Raw genomic sequence first — 18580 nt, forward strand, 5'->3', positions numbered from 1 at the left:
CTGCTCCAGTGCTGCCAGGAGAGCACCAGCCAATGAAACCTTTCAGGTCACTTGGGACTGGGTCAAGGCAGCCAGTCTTGAATGGGGAGGAGAAGAGGGTTTGTCCGGTGGCTCGGGGAGGGCTCTTTGGGATGAGACCCAATGCAGCCCTATTCATCCAGGCACATCCAGCCACCAGGTTGCTTCCCCTTTCCCAGCTTGCTCAGGGCTGGGGCAGCTCTCGTGCTTGGTCCCTCTGCACCCAAGCGTGGCACGCTGGAGCTGGCAGCAAAGCACAACAGGGCACTTTTGCTGGAGGTAAGCAACCCTCACAGGCAGCTCCTGGCCAAAATACAAGGCTACGCATGGCCAGCAAGCTCCTGCGATACCAGCACCATCCGGAGCAAAGCATGAGCCAAGAACTGGTCAGGCCGGTTCCCGAACGGAGGCGGGCTGTGGGGTGCCCTGCCCACACCCCGCACCCTGCCTCGCAGAGCAGCGCTGGCCCCACGACTCCCTGCCTCCTCCCACAGCAGCCACGGGCATCCCAGGGCAGGCGCAGCAAGATCTGTGCAAGGGCCAGACACCTGGGAAGCTGATGCACGAGACCTGATGCACGAGACCTGATGCACGAGACCTGATGCACGAGACATTTGCTTCCCCAAGGCACGATGCTCCCAGAGACCAGTCCCCGGCCGTGCTGGCACCCAGGACCCACCGTGGCTGGGTGCTCCCCGGTGTGCACAGGGTGCAAGGGCCAGACAGCAGCGTGGTCGCTCCATTCTGCCCCCGGGCCAGCTCACAGCACACGGCGGGAGCAGCCAAGAGAGCAGATGGTTTGGCTGGAGGGCAGGGGAGCAGTGCCAGGGGCTCCCACGGCCTCCTCCCGGTGCCCAGGCACGGTGCCCACCTGACCCCCGGCCCCACGCGGCACAGCCCCGGCCCCGGCGGACTCTGCCCTAATGCAGCGCAGGCAGCACATGAATCCGCTTTGCCCCTGCCCGTGCTGTGCAGCTGCAGCTCCAAAACAGACGGTGAGGGCCGGCACGCCCCGGTGGGCCCCGGCAGGCGCTCGGGTGCCTGGCTCTGGCCCCGCTGATGGCACGCGGGGTGCAGTGCAGCCTCACGGGGCTGACTCAAGCAGTCGGGTAGCAAGTCCTGTAATTGATGTCCTGTCGGCTGCGCAGCAGCTCAGCTGGTTTCGGGTAAACTCTGCTCGAAACTACCCCGCCCAGCAGGGCTGGCGCAGCCCAGGCACACGGTGGCTCGTGCAGGCACATTTGTGGGGTGTGCGGCCGCCGAACCGGGGAGGGTTGGGAAGGGCCATGCTGGAGAAAGCTCGACTCCGGGATCACCCGCTCAGCAAGGTGCTGCCCAGTGACCACCTGAAGCCACCTGGGTGCGTATGAGGGGACACTGCTGCAGAGGCCACCAAAGCCAAGTGGAGGCATGCATTGAGACGTAAGATGCTACAAGCAGCCCAAAGGCAGCAGGGAGGTCTCTGGCTCACGGGCATACCCCGATACACGCAGCACTTCTCCAGGCACGGATCAGGAGACTCACAGGCTCAACTCAAGCTGGACCCAGGCTGGAGCCTACTTGACCTGTGAGGGTGGTCATGGGACAGCAGGGGAGCAAGGGCAGGACTAGCAAGATGTTTATTCAACACAGCACCCAGCAACTCGCACACCCCCAATACGGAGCACTGGGATCCTAAATCATGCAAGATGCCTGCAGAGCCTAACAGGAAGGTGTGAACTGCAGGAACCCAGAGCTGCAGCTCCCTCCCTTCTGGCCAGGCTGGGCTTGCACCAGGTCTGGCAACAGCCTGAAGCCCCTCTGCATGGAGCAACAATGCAGTGGGAGATGCAGGCTGAAGCTGCATCACCCTCAGCCATTGTCATCCTTCCCACAAGGAAGAAGCATCCCCTGCTCCTGCCAGCTCCCACCTGCAACAAGCTGTGCTTGATGAGGATTTACCGGATTATTTTAATTACCAAGTTAAAATTACTCATTAGCTGTCACCCAACTCGTGCTTCGGTGGGCAGGAGGCAGGCAGGGGCAGGGGCTGCCCTGGCACACAGGACTAGCAGCAGCTATTGCTGCATGGCTGCTTAACCCCTGCCTGCCCTGTGCCTGGCTCCAGACCAAGAGCACATCGAGGGCTCAGAGCAATAATCCTCCAAAGAGCTCATCTTCCCTCCAGCCAGATCCTGCTGCAGGACTGGTGGGAGGAGACAAGGAAAAGCCTGTTAGCAGGGAGTGGTTTGAGGAGAGCACCCTGAATGCTGCCCTGAGCAGAAGTGGCACTGGATGCCTGGCATTTCCCTGTTTCCCAGTGGTCCCCAGTAGGTCGGCCTGGCTGGCAGCTGCCCAGGGCTCTGTACAGACACCAGCGCTTTCCAAAGCGAAGCAGCCCTCAGAAAAGGAGCACAGAGCATCTACCCCCAGTGAACCACTGCAGAAGTATCACTCTCCCTGCTGCACCCTCTGGGCTTCATGATGCATCTACCACACTCGCTTCCCTGGCCTCCAAAGCACCTTTTCACAGAGGTGCGTGGACCAGGCTGAACCATCCCACCCACCTCTGGCTGCCTGGGGCAAGGGGGCAGGCGGGGCGGGGGGGGCGGTGAGCCTTACCGGACATAGAGAGATCTCTTCTCGCTTGTCCGGAGCGAGCCGGAGCCAGAGCTCATGCTGCTGTTCATCATCTGCTCTCTCAGGTCGTGGATCTTTGACTCGAAGCGGCTGTACTCTGTGGGGAGAGAGCTGGTCACTGCAGGCAGGAGCTGCCCCTGAGCCATGCCCCCCCAGCACAGAGCAAGTAAGTGCCAGGAGAGGCAATGACAGCCTGTCCGTGAGGTGTCTTGCCCATGAGCCCATCCATCCCCCCACACAAGGGAAGCCAAAGAGGCTGCAGCAGCCTGCGGGAGCCCTGGCAGGTCACCTGGAGCTGGCAGGGCACTGGCTGCTCCCAGGCCCACTCCAACGTCCCCCCAGGCAGCTTGGGCAAGGGCTGCAGACACCTCTACTGCTACTGAGCTGCAGCTCAGCGAGGGAATGGCTGGGCAGGGCTTAGCAAGCTGCTGACCTACAGAACAGTTCAAAATGTGCAGAGCCTCTCCAAGAGACCCTCACCCACCAGACGGAGCAGCAAGGCATGACTGCAGCCATGGGGGTCTCCACACCCACCGCTCTGCCGGCAGCACAGCTGCTCTCCCCAGCAGGCACGGGGAAGAGGGTGACAAAGCACAGCTCCCATCCATGGAAGGGGAGCAAGGAGGAGGAATTCACCTTTTGCTCCTACATCCCGGTGGCAGAGACCCGCAGGAGGAGCTGGGGGACCATCCAGAAGCTGCTGCCACTGCCACGTCCCTGCCAGGCGCTAGGCAGGGAGCAACCGCCACCCTGGCGCCTGCCACTGTGCCAGCCAGACCTTCAGCCGGGTGCAAAGGTTGCGCCGGCAAGCAGAGGGTGGAGGCGCTGGCCCTGCTTACCCAGGGCCAAGCAGGGAAGGTTTGCCAGGCGGCAAGCAACAGCAGCGCCATGCCACCACTGCCACAGCGCACCCCACCAGTTCTCACCTGGTACCCTGGATTTCGTCCCCTGGGCACACCCTGCAGTTACATCCCTGCATCCCAGCGAGAGCGGACTGGTCTCATCTCTGCTCCAAGACTTGCCTAGAAAGCCTTGTCCGCAACCCAGTGGTTTAGATGCTGTTTGGAGCTTTTTTTGTGAACCAGAGCACCCCAGCAGCAGAAGAAACTGCTCACTGCAAAGCGGAGCCCCAGCAGCGCAGGGGGTTGTGCAGGCTGCTGCATCGCACAGGGGCAGCGGGAACAATGTGCTGCTAACAAATGCACTGCGGGCTGCGTTTGAGAGCCAGCCCCTCACCAAGGAAGGGGAGAGATGACACTCGGTGCAGAGGCACGTGGGGCTGGGGTTATGGGGTTACGCAGCTACAGCTCGGCATTTCCTGGCTCTCCAGCCCTTCACTCTGCAGCTGAAACCACCTGGGCATCCCCCTCCTGCACCCAGCTAGCAAAGATGCATTTTTACTTAAAGACCGAAGAAAAAAAAACCCAAGAAAAACCACAAAACCAAAAAAACAAGGTAATACACACACAAAAACTGCCAAGGAACTCCACATGAAGCCCCTTCCCCTGCTACAGGACCTCAACAGGTGCCACACACGGGGCAGAGTTGGCTGCTTGATGTGGAGGTCACCAGAACCCCACTGAGCCCCACTGCCACACGCTGAGGGGCACCCACTGCCCCTTCTGCTCGCAGAGGGAAACACAGCTGCAGCCAGGCATGGGCAAAGCTTATAATATAAGAAAATTGAATTCTGACACCAAAGCAGCACCGGGGTTTTACAGAGTTCCCAGCAGAGGTAGGTGAACTGCATCCTGCTCTGCTCCTCTCGCCCCACACCGGGGTGGACCACAGCATCTGTGGTGCAGCTTCTTCTGCCCCAGGATGCCCATGAGGTCTTATAGCCCAGAGGAGCACCTGTCCGAAGCAGGTAGCTTCTCTGTAAAGCCTCTTTGATATAGAAGAGCTATTTCCCCTAGAAAGCTGCCGAGCTGGGCACTACAACCCCTGCCCCAGCCGAGTCATCCCAAACCCCACCAAGGGCACAGACCTTCTGCACACCCTGCACTAAGAGGACTGCTGCTCCCTGCCACACGGACTCGCATCCCTCCCACAACATCCTTCCCCACAAGAAGCCCAGCATGGAGGATACACCACCCAGGATTGGGCAGGCAGCAAAGGGCAAAAGCAGGTTCAGCCGCCACTGGCATCAGGGCGGGGATGCTGGGAGGGCAACCTTTGGGTGCCACCGCCCTGCCAGAAACTGTGTCCACTGCATAAAACCCAAGGGCAGAGCTCAAATGCCCCCACCTCAGCCAAAGCACTCCATGGAAACGGGCTTTCCAAGTTTTGCTGGAGCAGCCACGCTGCTTGGAGGGGCTGGAAAAGCCTGCAGGCACAAGAAGCACAAGCCAGACTGGAGGCAGCAAACCGAAGGAGGACACAGGGATTGCTCTGGCTTTATCCCCCAGAAAGAAAACACAGCCCAGTTTAGGAAGGGGTCTCCGAAGGAGCCACCAACCCATACTCCAGCTGTGGGAGGGTGCAGAGTGGAGGAACAGCCAGCTCCAAAACCAAACCCACCACCACCCTCCCCAGTGCAGGGGAGGCAATGCTACCCTGGGAGTGAGCATGGGATGCTCCCAGTTGCCACCCCCCTTTATCTGTGTGCTGGAGCAGCCTCTAAGACAGTTACTGGCAGATAACCGCCAGCAAGCAGCGCTCCCGCCTTTGCACCCTGGCTCACAGCCACCTTGCCTCTGCATCCTGCAAGATCTCCTGCACAGCCAAAATCTGTCTGGGAAGCCCGTCCACAGCACAGCAGGGAGGTGAGCCACAGCTGATCCCCACCTCCCCAGCATTCCCATGGGACCCAGGTGTCGGGTTGTTCAGTACACACTTACCAAGACTGAAAAATATGCAACAGGTGACCTGGCGCCTCTCGCTGTGAGTGCCACGTGCCAGGACATTTGCTATTCCCACTCAGCAGCTCAGTAAAAACACCGCTCCACCCTCCCACCGCTCTTCCCATCCCAGCGTGCGGGTGCCCCTGGAGCTAGGCCTGACCCTGCACCTCAGGCTGAGCTCAGCACTGGGAGCAGGATACAGCCCTGCACGCCTGAGTGCACGCAAGTCACAGACCATTACGATCAGGCAGAGATCATCTTGCCCGCACCAAGGATCCCCAGCACTGGCACACACTGGAGTGGTTGCACCTGCAAACATACCCAGCAGAGCCAACAAGACAGCAGGTCTGGGGGTGATTCCTGAGCACCAGAAAGCAGTACAAGGGGAGAAGGTGCTTATAGGGAGGGGAGCTGCATTGGAAAACACCCCCTGAGCATGCATAAAGCCTCATGCACGTGCCCCCCTCTCCCTAGCACGCAAACTCACCCACCCAGGGCCAAGCTGGCTCCACCAGGCCATCAGCAGAGCCTAGCGATGCTCAGCCACAGGCTCCAGCCTGGCCATCAGCAAGAATTACCCCCAGCTCCACCCTTCCCCTCCAGCCCAGCATTCTGTCACCTTGACCCCGCACACCTTCCAGCTGCGGGATTACAGACACCTCCCTGCACAGGACGCACGCACGTGCCACATTCCCAGGTGAGCAGAGAGGAGTGCCCACGGGGAAAGCTTGGAGGCTTTTAGAAGTTGTTGCGCGGCCTGACACTTCCCTTTGAGTGACCAGCTCAGAGAAATGCTGTCACAGTTTTTGTATTTTTAGGCTAGGAATATCAAGGCTTTGTTGCGTGGGGCGTGAGGAGGGTGAATTGCCAAACCCAAGCGTTGGTGATAGTGGCGGGCAAAGGTCGGGGGAGAAGTGCTGAAGGGGAAGGGACCTCACAAACAGCTCAGAGGCACCATCACAGGGAGCAGTCTCCTCCTCCTTGATGGCATGCAGCAGTGGTCAGAGGCACTGCGCCAGGCGCAGGTGCTCAGAAGAAAGGCAGGACCACCTTCTATCCTTCCCTGGTTTTGTCTTTGCTTCTTTCCACTCCTAGTGACTGGCAGGATCCTGCAGGGAGGGCTCCTCATCCCCTGAGACCTGGGGGCAAGCAGCCTCTGCTCCCTCGGAGCCGCAGCGAGGTCAGATGCAGAGCACGCGTGCACTCACCCAGCACCCCACAGGCAAGCCCTACCCACGCTCACGTACAAGAGACCGGTGCTACACTCCAACCTCTGCTAGCAGGGAGGAACTTCTCAAAGCCCCTTTCCACCAGCATCTCCTCCTTTGGGCATCTTACGATCCAGCTTTCCCTCTCTTTCCACAGTCACGATGCACATAGAAAAGGCAAACATTTCCAAGCACGCATCCCCTCAAGGGCACCCAGTCTCACCAGCACCTGGGGCTCGTGCCAGGGAGACCCCTGCCCTTGGCTCCCAGGCCTTCAAGCCCTGCAGCACTGAGGTGAGCTCCCTGGGCACAAGAGCCTGTGTTTCACAGCAGCCGCCTGTGTGCCAGGTGCTGCTGCCCGCACGGGCCAGGAGCCGTCACAGACGTGGAAAGCCACCGGCAAGAAAAGCACTAACATTTCAGCCTAGGTCTAAAGGGGTTTCAAAACATTTTGTGCTGTTTGACATTCAGGAACCACTCTTGGTTGGCATCTTTGCCAAATCTCAAGTGGCGATGGGAGCCAGAACTACAAGAACATTAAGTGCTTCCTGGAAAGAAAGGGAAAAAAAAATCCCAAAACAAACAACAACAACAAAAAACCTCCAATAAACCCCACACAAACCAAACAAACCCCACACCCACAGCACAGCCCTGAGTGGCACTAACGGCTCCACGCCCCAATGGCCGCTGCCACGGGACAGAGGGGCAGCGGGGACAGGGACCCGCAGGGCACTGCCCAGCGATACCACCCGGGAGGTGGCACCAGGCCAAGGGCGAGCGAGGGGCCGCACGCCGGCCCCACTGGAGAGGACCAGAGGTCCCGGGGGAGAAAACCAGTGGGTCCCAGGCCACCTTCCCCAGGGGCCGGGAACTGCTGCATCCTGGCAGCGGCACGGGGCTGCTGGGGACACGGCGACGGCACGGCAGCAGCCCCGGCCCCTCGCCCGCCGCGGGCTGCCCCTTGGCCCACGGGCGCCGCTCAGCCCAGCACCGCCGGCCCGGGGAGGGGTTTGGCAGGGAGCTGCCCGCACCCCCCGCAGCCGCGACCGGCCGCCCCACGCGGGACCACCAGCCCCCGGCACGTCTGCGAGGGAACTAAAGGCCGGGGCCAGCGAAAGGCACCGGCGGGGCGGCGGGGGGATGCTCGGAGTAGGGGACGTGCCCCGAGGCCCCGGTTCCAACGCCCGCCGGCCCCGTGGTCGCAGGGGCGGTCCCGGAGCCATCCCCTTGGGCCAAGCCCCTCTCCGAAGCTCCCCCCGCCCCCCCCCCAGCAAGGTCCACGGGACCACGGAGCGGGGCCTCGCGGCGACGCCATGCCGCAGACAGACACCCCCCACCCCGGAGACCACCCCCCTCCCGGCGAGGCCCCCCGCCGAGCCCAGAGCCGGAGGGAGCGGCCCGACCCGTGCGGCCGGGCCAGCCGCGGGGCCGGGGAGGCGCGGGCGACGCCGGCGGAGCCCCGCTCACCTACAGGCCGGAGGGGGGCGGCGGCAACCCCGGCAGCAGCCCCGGAGCCGCCCGGCCCGCACACAAAGCCGCGCAGGCACCGCCGGCGGGACGCCACCGCCCCGCCCTCTCCGCCGCGCTGACCAATCGGCGTCCGCACCTCCCCCCGGGCCCCGCCCCGCCCCAATCGGCGCCTCGCCGGCCGTCCCCCGCCCCGCGCGCCAGCCGCCGCCCCGCCCCCTTCATCTCCATGCGACGCCCCGCCCCGCCCCGGTGCCGGTGCCGGTGCCGTACCTTCGGGCCGGTACTGCGCGATGATGGTCACCGTCTGCCCCGCCCGCTTCAGCGCCGCCGCCGCCTGCTCGTGGGTAGCGTTGCGGAGGTTCACGCCGTTCACCTGCCGGAGAGAGCGGCTCCGCTGAACCGGACCGACCGAGGCTTGGTCCGACCGGGTCTGCCCCGCACCCCGGCCCCCGGCCCCGCTTCCTCCCGCCCCCGTACCGGTACCCGCGGTATCCGCACTCTCACTGCCTCCTCACCCAGCCCCTGTGCCCCCCAGGACCATGCCTGGTACCGGCATCCCCAGTACCGGCACCTCCAGTACTGGCCTCTCTGGTACCCGCTCCCGGTACCCGCACTGGGGGTACCCCCGCCGGCCGGCCAGGACGCCCCCCGCAGGGCACAGCCCGGGCAAGGCCGCGGCTCTGCACCCAGAGGCCACCTCCGCACCAGGGCTGGGGCTGGGCCCTGTTGAACTGCCCTGGGTGGCGGGGGACAGGGGTACAGCAGCAGCGGGTATCCCCCACAACTCACCGAGAGGATCCGGTCTCCCCTCCGCAGCTCCCCGCTGAGGTCTGCAGGGCCTCCAGCCAGGATGAAGGACACAAAGATCCCCTCACCATCTTCCCCTCCAACAATGTTGAAGCCCAGGCCGGTGGAGCCTTTGTGCAGGATAATTTTCCGGGGCTCCCTGGAAGGGCAGACATGGGACAGGGAGACGTTAGGGTGAGCAGCAGCAAAGCTTCCCGACACACCGGCAGGGCTGGAGTCACCCCCGGTGCAACCTGGTGTGACTCAGCCCTCGGCACCAAGGAAGAGGATGAACTGGCAGAGGTGCGGGCAGTTGCACGAGCGACATGAGACACAGCACGGACAGAGACAGAGCATCTGCTGCGAAATCACACATAGGAAATATTGGACTGCGAGGTGACACTGGGTACCGCCAGCCTGGGCACTGAGGATGGTGCAGCCGTGCCGGGGGTGGATTTAGCCCCTCGGCACCCGTGCAGCACAGCAAGCGTGCCTGCAACTCCACACACCCCCGTGCCACAGGCTGTGCGCCGCTCAACAGAAGTCCTCAATTTTTCAATGATGACAATCCTTTTGTTGCAGCTCAAACAATAGGCAAGCGAAGGCAGAAAAACTGCCTGGCATTGCAAAAAACCTGTGTCAATTTTCATCTGGGAAAAAAACCCCAAGTCTGATGGAAATAATGGCAGCTCCCAGCTCAAGTGCTGGATTAAAATAAGAAGGAATAAATGACACCAGACAACCAGCACAGGCTGGCAGTGACTGTCAGCCAACACGACACTGGGGACGATCAGTGCATCCGCTGCAGTGACCACCTGGATCCCAGGAGCTCTGGTGGGTACCGCAAGGACCAAGGACAGGCCGGTGACTTCAGCAGCCTGATGAACCCTGCACCTACCGGGGAGCAGAGGGAGATTTCTGGGATGCAGTAGGAGAGATGCTGGAGCTCCAGGCATGGCACTGGCTGAGCACACCCACAGCGGACCCTAAAATGGTGGCAGACTTGTGCTAAGGGGACCCTGGCGCACCAGGGGGGCTGGCCCAGCTGGCCCCCCTGGCTGCCGGCAACAGCCAAGAAAGGAACAGGGCTCAGGCAGCACAGGTGGAGCAGGGTCCCAGGGGAATAAAATTTGGCTGAGCAGACAGCACAAAGCCCTGCAGCCTGGCAGCGTGCTCCCAGGCCGCTCTTGCAAGAAAACATCTTTTTCAGCCCCCCTGGGACAGGCTGGAGCATCACTGCTGTCACCTGGGCAGATAAGGAAAGGTTTTGATGCTTTCATGGATGCTGGTGGCAGGATTTACCTCCAGGGACACACACCAGCACCCCAGGAAAAGTCTCCCCCCCATCCTTCCCCGTGGGGGAGTCCTGATGAGCTTATAAGGAACAATAGGAGCAGGAGACAGAAGTGCAGGACACCTTGCCAGAAGGTCTTGGTGGGCTCCTGCCCTGTCCAGGACTTCGGGCTCAGCACAGCCTGACTGTCTTGGCTCTCCCAGCAGCTCCTCTCCCTGTCCCTGTGCCTCCCACGAGGCACAGCAGCATCCCAGTCCCCTATCTTTGGTCACACTTGCTTCTGTGGCTTCACCGCTGTCTTGAAGGGGACAGGGATGGCTGTCCCCTGTAGGACATGAATGATGAGACATTGACAGTGAACACTGCAGTGTGGCAGGCTCTGCTGGTGGCACCAGCCAGGAGGTGCGAGGGGCGGAACGCACTGAATGCTCCATGCCACAGCCACCCTGCACTGCCTGGGCTGCCTCTCACCGGCTGCAAGGCCCAAGGCTTCCCTGACCCACACACAGGGGTTTATGGAAGCACAGAAAGGATCCAGCCTTCACTCTGCTAGACCCTACAGACTTAACTCCTTCCTGCCCCTGCAGGCACAGGCAGCACAGCCCTGACTGGGGGGAGCAGCCAAGTGAGGGCAAATTCGCAGCCTGGCTCCCTATGCCTGCAGCTCTACACCATGCATTGCCACAGCCCCTTGCCTTCAAACGCAGAGGTACAGCAGAGCTGTAACTCCAGCTATGCATTTCTGATGGGGCAGAGAATGAATCTACCTTGTGACCTTCAGAAAATACCTGCTTTATCTCTATGGCCTCTGAGATAAGCAGGGCTCAAGACTCAGCTGGACCATAGCATGAGGCTGGGATGCAGTAGGGCAAGAAGACACCAGGGAAACACCATGGAAATGCCATTTGGGTCAAAACAGGCTTAACTCCAAGTCCTTGGGATGCCACCAGGGCTTGGCTCAGGCCTGGCTGCAAGGGAGCAGGGGAGGGCTGCAGCCGTCAGTCTCTCTGCAGCAAAGCTATGCTGGGGCTAGAGCTTTCCCAGGGGAAGAAGCAGGTCAGATTTCTGGGTCTGCAAACCTGGCCTCCAACCAGCTGATGAACTTGCTCTGCCTCTTGTGTTTTGTTGCTGCTCAAGCAAAGTGCAGGAACCACCACTGCAACTCAGCCCAGGGGGAAGCATCCTCAGCACTCACGAGGATCAGACAGTTTGGTGAAAGGTAGAAAGACACTACAGGAACCAAGGAGAGGAAATAAAGCCCCAGACAGGTACATCTCCAGTCTCAGTCATGACGTGCACTCTCTGCTTCCTTTCTCATCCCAGGAGGCAGGACATGGATCCTGCAGGCAGATCCCATGCCAGACGTTGCAGCGTTAACACTGGGACTTCAGCACAGAGTGACTGTGGGGATCCGGTGGGGCTGTGCCAGGTCTGTGTTGTAGTGGTGGAGCTCACCGGAAAACAGATGCTCTGTTCCTTGGCCCTGAGCACTGCAGGACATGAGGGTCACTACGTCCACATCTGCAGCAGCACTTGTGCCCATGAGAAGGGAAAAGGCTTGATACTGGATCCAGGCTAGGTCCCTCTGCTTCTCCTGGTGAATGGCTAGCAGAAGCCTCCTGGGACACAGCTGCTTTTTCAGGGGAGTCACTGCCTTTCTCCACACCAGTAAGATGCATTTGGACCACATGGGTCCTACTGTACAACCTTGGTGATGCACAAACCAACATCTTCATCCGCAGCAATAAAGCCGTCCTGGGAGGGTCGGTGATGCGCATGAGGTTTTCAGTGCTGGGGTGGATGAGGGAGGGGCTGAGCCCACTGCTGGCCGCAGATCTGTCGGGGAGCAGGGGGCTATGGCCGAGCAGTACCAGCCAGTCTGCAGCGGGACCCTCCACAAGGCAGCACCATCCTCTAGCGGCCACCAGCCAGTGCTGCACCATGGCCACTGCCAAGCCACCGCTGAGCCCCTGCCGAGCCATCACCGTGCCAGTGCCACTGGGCCGTGTCCAGCCTGGGCTGGGCTGCTCGCTCTGCCCTCTGGCCCGCAAATAAGGACATCAGCGCGTGAAGGAAGGGACAACCTGGTGAGACCGGGGTCCCTGGCGAGAGACAGATGGTTGTTTTCCGAGCGCTGGGACTCATGTGGCATCATCCCTCAGTGCCCTGACGGCACAGGAGTGCCCTGACCCAGCAAGGATGCAGCACCAGGAACAGGCTGTTGAACTGGCACCGTTGGTGCCAAGACCAGGGGGGAGAGACGGGGCACAGGTGGAGGCCAGTGCCGCACAGGTCACGGTACACAGAGGCACCTGGCTGTGGCCAAGCACCAAGAAGCCAGAAATCCGCATGATGAAGGTGAGTGTAGCCACTCTCCAGGAGGACAGTGGCCCTGGCACTGGATGGCAAGTCAGGGTCTCCTGCTCCGGCATCTGCCAGTGCCCTGCGGAATGGGACAATCGCAGCCGAGGCTACTGCACCTTCCACTGCAAATGTAACAACAAAACCAGCCCGTGACCTTGCTCCTAACCACAGAGCCAGCACTAAGCCTAACCTGAGTTTCAGTCCTAAGAATGCAGCCTGAGCCCTACAGCCCTGGCCCTGGGGATACCAAACGCAGAGCAGGCTCAGCACTGGCCCTGAGGCTGTTGCAAGTAGAGGGAAAGCTGTGAGCCCTGGTAAGCAGAGCAGGACCAGCCAGGTCTTGCTCTCCTGTCCTCAGCACAAGGCTTTGGAGAAGTTTTACACCGCATTTAGGCTCAGAGCAATGTCTTCTTTGTGCTCCTCTTTATTTCCTGGGCTCAGGAAACAAACCTGCTCGTGCAGCATAGATGATGCTAGCAGGGGAAAGGGGGCCATGCCAGGGCTGCACAGGAGGCTGTCAAGCCTGGAGCTGGCAGCTGGTGAAATGGCATCTGGGTGCAGGTGGTTTGGGATGCTGGACTCAGGGAACATGGGAGGAGAAGCCCTACCTGTACCCAGAGCTGTGCCCCCCTCGGCCCCTCACTCCCAGCACAGCTCGACTCGGGGACAGGCGGCTCACAGCCTGGGAGCCTGTGGCACTGCTGGCGCTGGATGGCACCATAAGGGCAGGGAACACCTTGTATGCCAGGTATTGTAAAACAAGTAAAAGAACAAAGCTGAAATGCAGACATGTAAGGCTCAGGGAGGAGTAGAAGGGAGAATGGGAAAAGGGGGGATGCAGTGAGCCAGGGAGCGATACAGCAGGGCTGGTCTCAGTGGGGGTGAGCACGGACCTCAGTGCAGGGGCCCCCAGCTTTGTACCGTGCACCCACAAATGGGCTTTTGGCCGAGGTTCTGCGCCGGCAGCGAGGGAAAGAGGGAAGGAGAAGGAACAAGAATTAGGGATGCTCATGCCTGGTACTCACCTGGTGAAGTCCTCATCCCCGATCATATGCCGAGGGATGGGCGAGTACCGGGATGGAGTCACCTGGGGAGGGACAGGGTAGGCAGGCTTGCTCTCAACGCTGCCCAGGTAGCCCAGACTGGAGTTATGGCTTATGTGGTTGTCAGCCAAGGCTGAGAAGGCTGCAGGGGAGGAGAAGGGCATCAGGAGCAGAAATCCATCTGCAATGCAGACATGGAGACCAGCCCAGCATCGCCCATCGCCCCAGCACGCTCCGTCCCCCCAAGCCCTGTGGTGCCTGGCCTGCTGCACCAGTGGCCAGAGGCGTACGTACTGCTGGCGTAGTCGGGGGGCGCGTACATGTCGTTGAGGTGGATGTTGCCAGGCTTGGCCACTTTCAGGTACACCATGTCAGAGGTGTTCTTCAGGGCGGCCACCGCCTCCTCGTGCCGCACGTCCTGCAGGTTCGTGTTATTCACCTGCCGGAGGGAAGGGGCTGCATGACATGGCTGTAGGCAGGAGGGCAGGCAGGAGGGCAGGCAGGAGGGGGGGGCCAATGCAGCCCTGTGGGAGTGGAGCAGTTTCCCACAGGGTAGGTGCCATAGTAGCTCCAGAGACAAGGTCCCATCTGGGTGGGTTTGACCCTCCTGCCTGCAGCCGGTGCTGCGCCTGCCCCTCCAAGACCACCGTCCCAGTGGGGACCCCAGGGCAGAGGCGCGGAGCTGCTGGCAGGAGGGGTGCTGGGGTTCAGGATTGGCACTGAGGCATGGCGGAGGCTGCCCGGCTTTGCACTGCAGCCGGCTGCGGGCATGGGGCTTACCGCGAGCAGCCGGTCCCCGATCTGCAGGCGCCCGTCCTTCTGGGCAGCACCTCCCTCGATGATCTTGGTGATGTAGATGCTGTTGTCCCCAGGGATGTGCTGGTTCCCAATGCCCCCTGCAATGCTGAACCCCAGGCCTGAGGGGGAGAAAGAGGTGAGGAGTGAGGGACAGATGGGACAGATGGACAGAGCCCTGGGCTGGCCCCACGGCCCCACTGCCTCACTGGGCTCCCACCCTGCCCCAAACCTGGCAGGCGATGGGCCACTCTGCTGCTGTGTGGGGACAGCACAGCCACCGCACACTGCACTGTGGGGCTGTCCCACACCCCGTGCCCCATAGCATCCTGCACTGCTGGGCCACCCTGCAGCCTCCTGTACCATGGCGGTGCCAACTCCTGCCTTGTACCCTGCAGCATCCCACACCGAGGGGTCACCCCACACCGTCCCACAGGACAATGGGGCACCCTCGTCCTGTGGACAGAGTGAGGGGTTCACCTTTGGGGCCCTTCATCAGGTTGACCTCCATGATGGTCTCTGGTGGGGGCTGCCGGCGGCGCACCACGAGCCGCACCACAGGGCCCGCTTCCTTCAGGGCCTCCACGGCTTTGCTGTGCACCACCTCGGAGACGTCCACGTCGTTCACCCGCAGCACACAGTCATTCACCCTGCAGGCACAGAGTAACTCTAAGATCCCCTGGGGAACCGCCAGCCCATGCTACCCTCCTCTGGACACCTCTACCACCCTCCTCTGGCTGCACGGACCCTTCTGTGGAGGAGAGCTGCTCAGGATGGCCAGTTCCTGCCCTGCCAGGGTGACAGTGGGGTCCTCTCCAAAGGGAGAGGCAGTGGGGCTGGTCCCCATGGTGTGACCCTGGTGGAGATGGGAGACGAGGGGAAAGGCTGGATCCTGCCCCAAGCCACACAGGGAAGGATGGGAACCACAGCCTGGCACAGGAGGGGAGAAGGGGAGGCAGCAGACAGGAGGCATTCCTGCACTGATGGGACCTGGCTGTGGGGAAGGGAGAGGGAGGTGCTGGGGACCATGGCAGGGGAGGGAGGCAGCAGTTGCCTAGAACATCCCTGGGGAGATCCTGGGTGACACTGATGGGACAGTTCCCCTGGCCCTGTACTCACCCCAGACGGCCGTCCATGGCTGCTGCTCCCCCGGGGATGATTTTGGTGATGAAGATACCTGGGTCATCTGGAACATGGGGGTTGTCGATTCCTCCTGCTATGCTAAAGCCGAGGCCGGAGTTACCCTGTGGGAAATCAAACACCGTGTCTTTCCCCGGCGGGCAACCGCTTGCTGCTGGCCCTCCTGAAGCTGTTTCCCCCAAGCTGCAGCTGGCCGGGGCACAGGAGCCCTTACAGCATCTGTCAAGCCCCAGGGTACCCGGCTCAGGGGGCAGAGGGATGCGCGGCCGGAGGGGAGGCCAGTGCTCATCAGCTGAGGCACTCGGCGCAGCAGCGCGGAGCACCAAACAGATGGAGCGGGAGAGTAGGAGCCGCCAAGGACCTCCCTCGCCACCGCATCTCCGCTGAGAGACTCTGAGGCAGGCAGTGAGCTGGGGGAAGAGGGGGTGGTCCTTGGCGGAGAAAACCTCCCCTTGCTGGCTGCTCCACAAGAGGAGACACTGATGCTGCAACCCGCACGGAGCAACAGGGTTTGTGCCAGTCACCAGCATCCCACCCCTGCCCCCCACACCCTGGGATGCAGCCCTGGCATGGAACCAACCCAGGGAGCAGCAGTGCTGATGCCAAAATTTGCAGGTTAGGGTGGAGAGGGCTGTCAGAATGGCGTGGGGTCTCCAGTTCTGCCTCCTCTTCCTCCTGGACACGCTTGGAGCATCACTTGAGCTTCATGCTGCTGAAGTTTGCCCAGGGGGAATGCAGGGGCCATGCTCTGTCTCCAGCCCCGTCCCGGCAGCATCCCAGGACAAGCAGCCATGGCCCTGCGCTGCCTCTCCCACTTGCAGGATCCCCATTAGTGACACACTCACAGGCGCTGCTTCCAGCTCCATGCTTGATGCAAGTGGACAATTCCTGCTTTTTCTGCTCTGCCTTGAAAATCAGATGGCTCGTTGCCTTGTTTTCTCATGCGGAAGAGCTGACACTTAGTCACATCCTACTGTGCCTGCTTCTCTCGTACACAAACAGGCTCAGGCCAAGCGCTCTCCTGGCTGCCCACAGCCCCAGTGCTCAGCATGGGGCAATGGGGAGCTCTGCCTTTCTGGGGGACCTGTGGCCAGGAGGGTCACACCAGAGCTCAAGCTCTGCGGGATCATCTAGCACCAGCAGCTGGCTGGGGTTTGTGCTTGTCCTCAGCAATCTGGGCTCAGCATCAGCTCTTGCAGGGACGCAGAGGTCTCTGCTCTGACTTTACACCACCCGTGACATAGCACATGGCGACTCCAGGAGCCACCATTGCCTCTCACTACAAGCACTCCTGGATGTCTCCTGCCGGCTGGGATTTGACAGGCAGTGACAAGGAGGCACTCGGCAGTGAAAGGCCTGAGGCCGCTCTCCTTCCTCTAACCTGGATTCTGATTACCCTGTTCCCAGATCAAAAAAGCTGCTTACTGTCACTACAGACCCAGCCTGGCCCCAGTAAGGCAGGTGAGACTGTGCAAAATGGTCTCCAGCCATTCGTTGTGCCTGTCTATGGAAGCTGCTAGCTACAAAACCTGGAAACGATTAAGGAGGCGTTTATTTTCATTTTGATAAACGTTGAAATGGAGTTCTAGGGATTTCTTAGCTGGTATTGGATTTGATGTAGACATGGGGGCAGCTCCTGCTGCCAACACATGTATGGTGGGTAAACCCAAACCCATGTCCCTCTGTGGACAAAGTTTCCTCAGTTATTGCCCCAAAATGCTGCTGTATTTGCCCTTGTCTTTACAACAAGGACAAGGATTAATAACAGTGACAGACAAGCAATTCTGGGGTACAGTCTGGGAGCTGAACACCCCAGGAAGGGGACAGCCTCACCCGCAAAAACCAGAGTGCTTCTATGGCAGGAAGATGGAGCTGCTGGATCCCACTGGGCATCAGGTGAAGAGGGAGGACCTGGAAATGGTCCATGCTGGTCCTGGCTGCTAAGCACTGAAATTCCCTCATGGTTTCTCGCTGCAGAGAGGGAATCACTGCCTGGGGCTTTGAAGTGGGGGCAGCAATGAGTGCTGCCTCTCCATTCAACCCTGCCAGCTCCCTCCCTGCTCCTGCTGTGGGCTGAGGACAGAGGATGCTCTGAAGAACCCCTGAAAACAAGGCTTTTGCCTCCGATTCGGGCCTGGAGCAAGAAGCACTCAGCACAAAAAGGAAGAATCCCCTGGGCTGGTTTCGTCAGGCACGCTGGGGAAGCGGTGGGTGAGGCGGCAGCCCCAGATAACCTTCCGTCCACCCACCTCTGTGATGCAGAGACAAGGGGAGGAGGGAGATGACTAAAAGCAGGGAGGAAGAGAATAACGAGTGATGCGTCTTCCCCTGCGACGCTGGCCACGTGGCGTGGCCAAGCTGCCCGGCGTGGCAGCAAGGAGGAGGCCAGGCGTGCCACAGAGCGTGGTGGGCAGCCTCTCATCCGGGCTGTCCCCGCTGGGCAGGACTGTGCCCACCTCTTGGAGCAAACCTTGGGCCAGCTTTACCCACTCTCTCTTCATCCCTGCTGATCCCTGGGTGCCAGAGGAAAGCCCTCCCTGCCCTGAGTGGTGCCAGCTTGCCCCTGGATAAACCCCATCTGTGGGGGGAGCTAATTTTAGCCACGGCCGGTGTGTTGCATGCCACCACCTCTGTGTTGCCATCAGACAAGAAAATGCTCCAGCGGAAACTCCTCATTGTGGTCCAGTTTACTAGAAATCCTGACCTTACAACTTAGCATCCCCAGGCTGTGTAGCCGAGAACAATGGGGAGTCCGGTGGCAGGGAGGCTTCTGTCCCCTGTGCCCGGCTCTGGGGTGCACCTGCCTGAACACCTGCATGAGCAGAGTTCCCTGCACCTCTATTTTCCATCAAAGGCAGTGACAAAACCTCCCTGCTGGCTCCACGCTGGCATGTTTGTGGGGGCGAGGGTGTGAATGAGGGAGGCGAGGGAGAAGTCCTCCTCCCTCCCTTCTGGCGGGGTCTGTAGTGGGGAGGAGCAAGCCCACCTCTCCCTGTGCCG

General features: G+C 60.9%; 1 protein-coding gene across 14 annotated transcripts in view; it reads right to left on the bottom strand.

Moving 5' to 3' along the window:
- Positions 1–18580, bottom strand: part of DLG3 (discs large MAGUK scaffold protein 3) — a 79216-nt gene that overhangs the window by 12447 nt on the left and 48189 nt on the right. For 11 of the 14 annotated variants that reach the window (XM_055817726.1, XM_055817727.1, XM_055817723.1 and 8 more), the window contains 8 exons: positions 15560–15684; positions 14921–15090; positions 14426–14562; positions 13940–14084; positions 13628–13787; positions 8948–9104; positions 8429–8531; positions 2620–2734 (listed from right to left, as the gene is read on the bottom strand). In XM_055817726.1, the coding sequence (XP_055673701.1) occupies positions 2620–2734; positions 8429–8531; positions 8948–9104; positions 13628–13787; positions 13940–14084; positions 14426–14562; positions 14921–15090; positions 15560–15684 (1112 nt within the window). Of the gene's footprint in view, positions 1–2619; positions 2735–3563; positions 4230–8155; positions 8253–8428; positions 8532–8947; positions 9105–13627; positions 13788–13939; positions 14085–14425; positions 14563–14920; positions 15091–15559; positions 15685–18580 lie in introns of those variants that run through there. The other 3 variants (XM_055817733.1, XM_055817735.1, XM_055817734.1) reach the window with 3 other exon arrangements.

This window comes from Falco peregrinus, chromosome 13 (assembly GCF_023634155.1).
Source record: "Falco peregrinus isolate bFalPer1 chromosome 13, bFalPer1.pri, whole genome shotgun sequence".
NCBI lineage: Eukaryota > Metazoa > Chordata > Aves > Falconiformes > Falconidae > Falco > Falco peregrinus.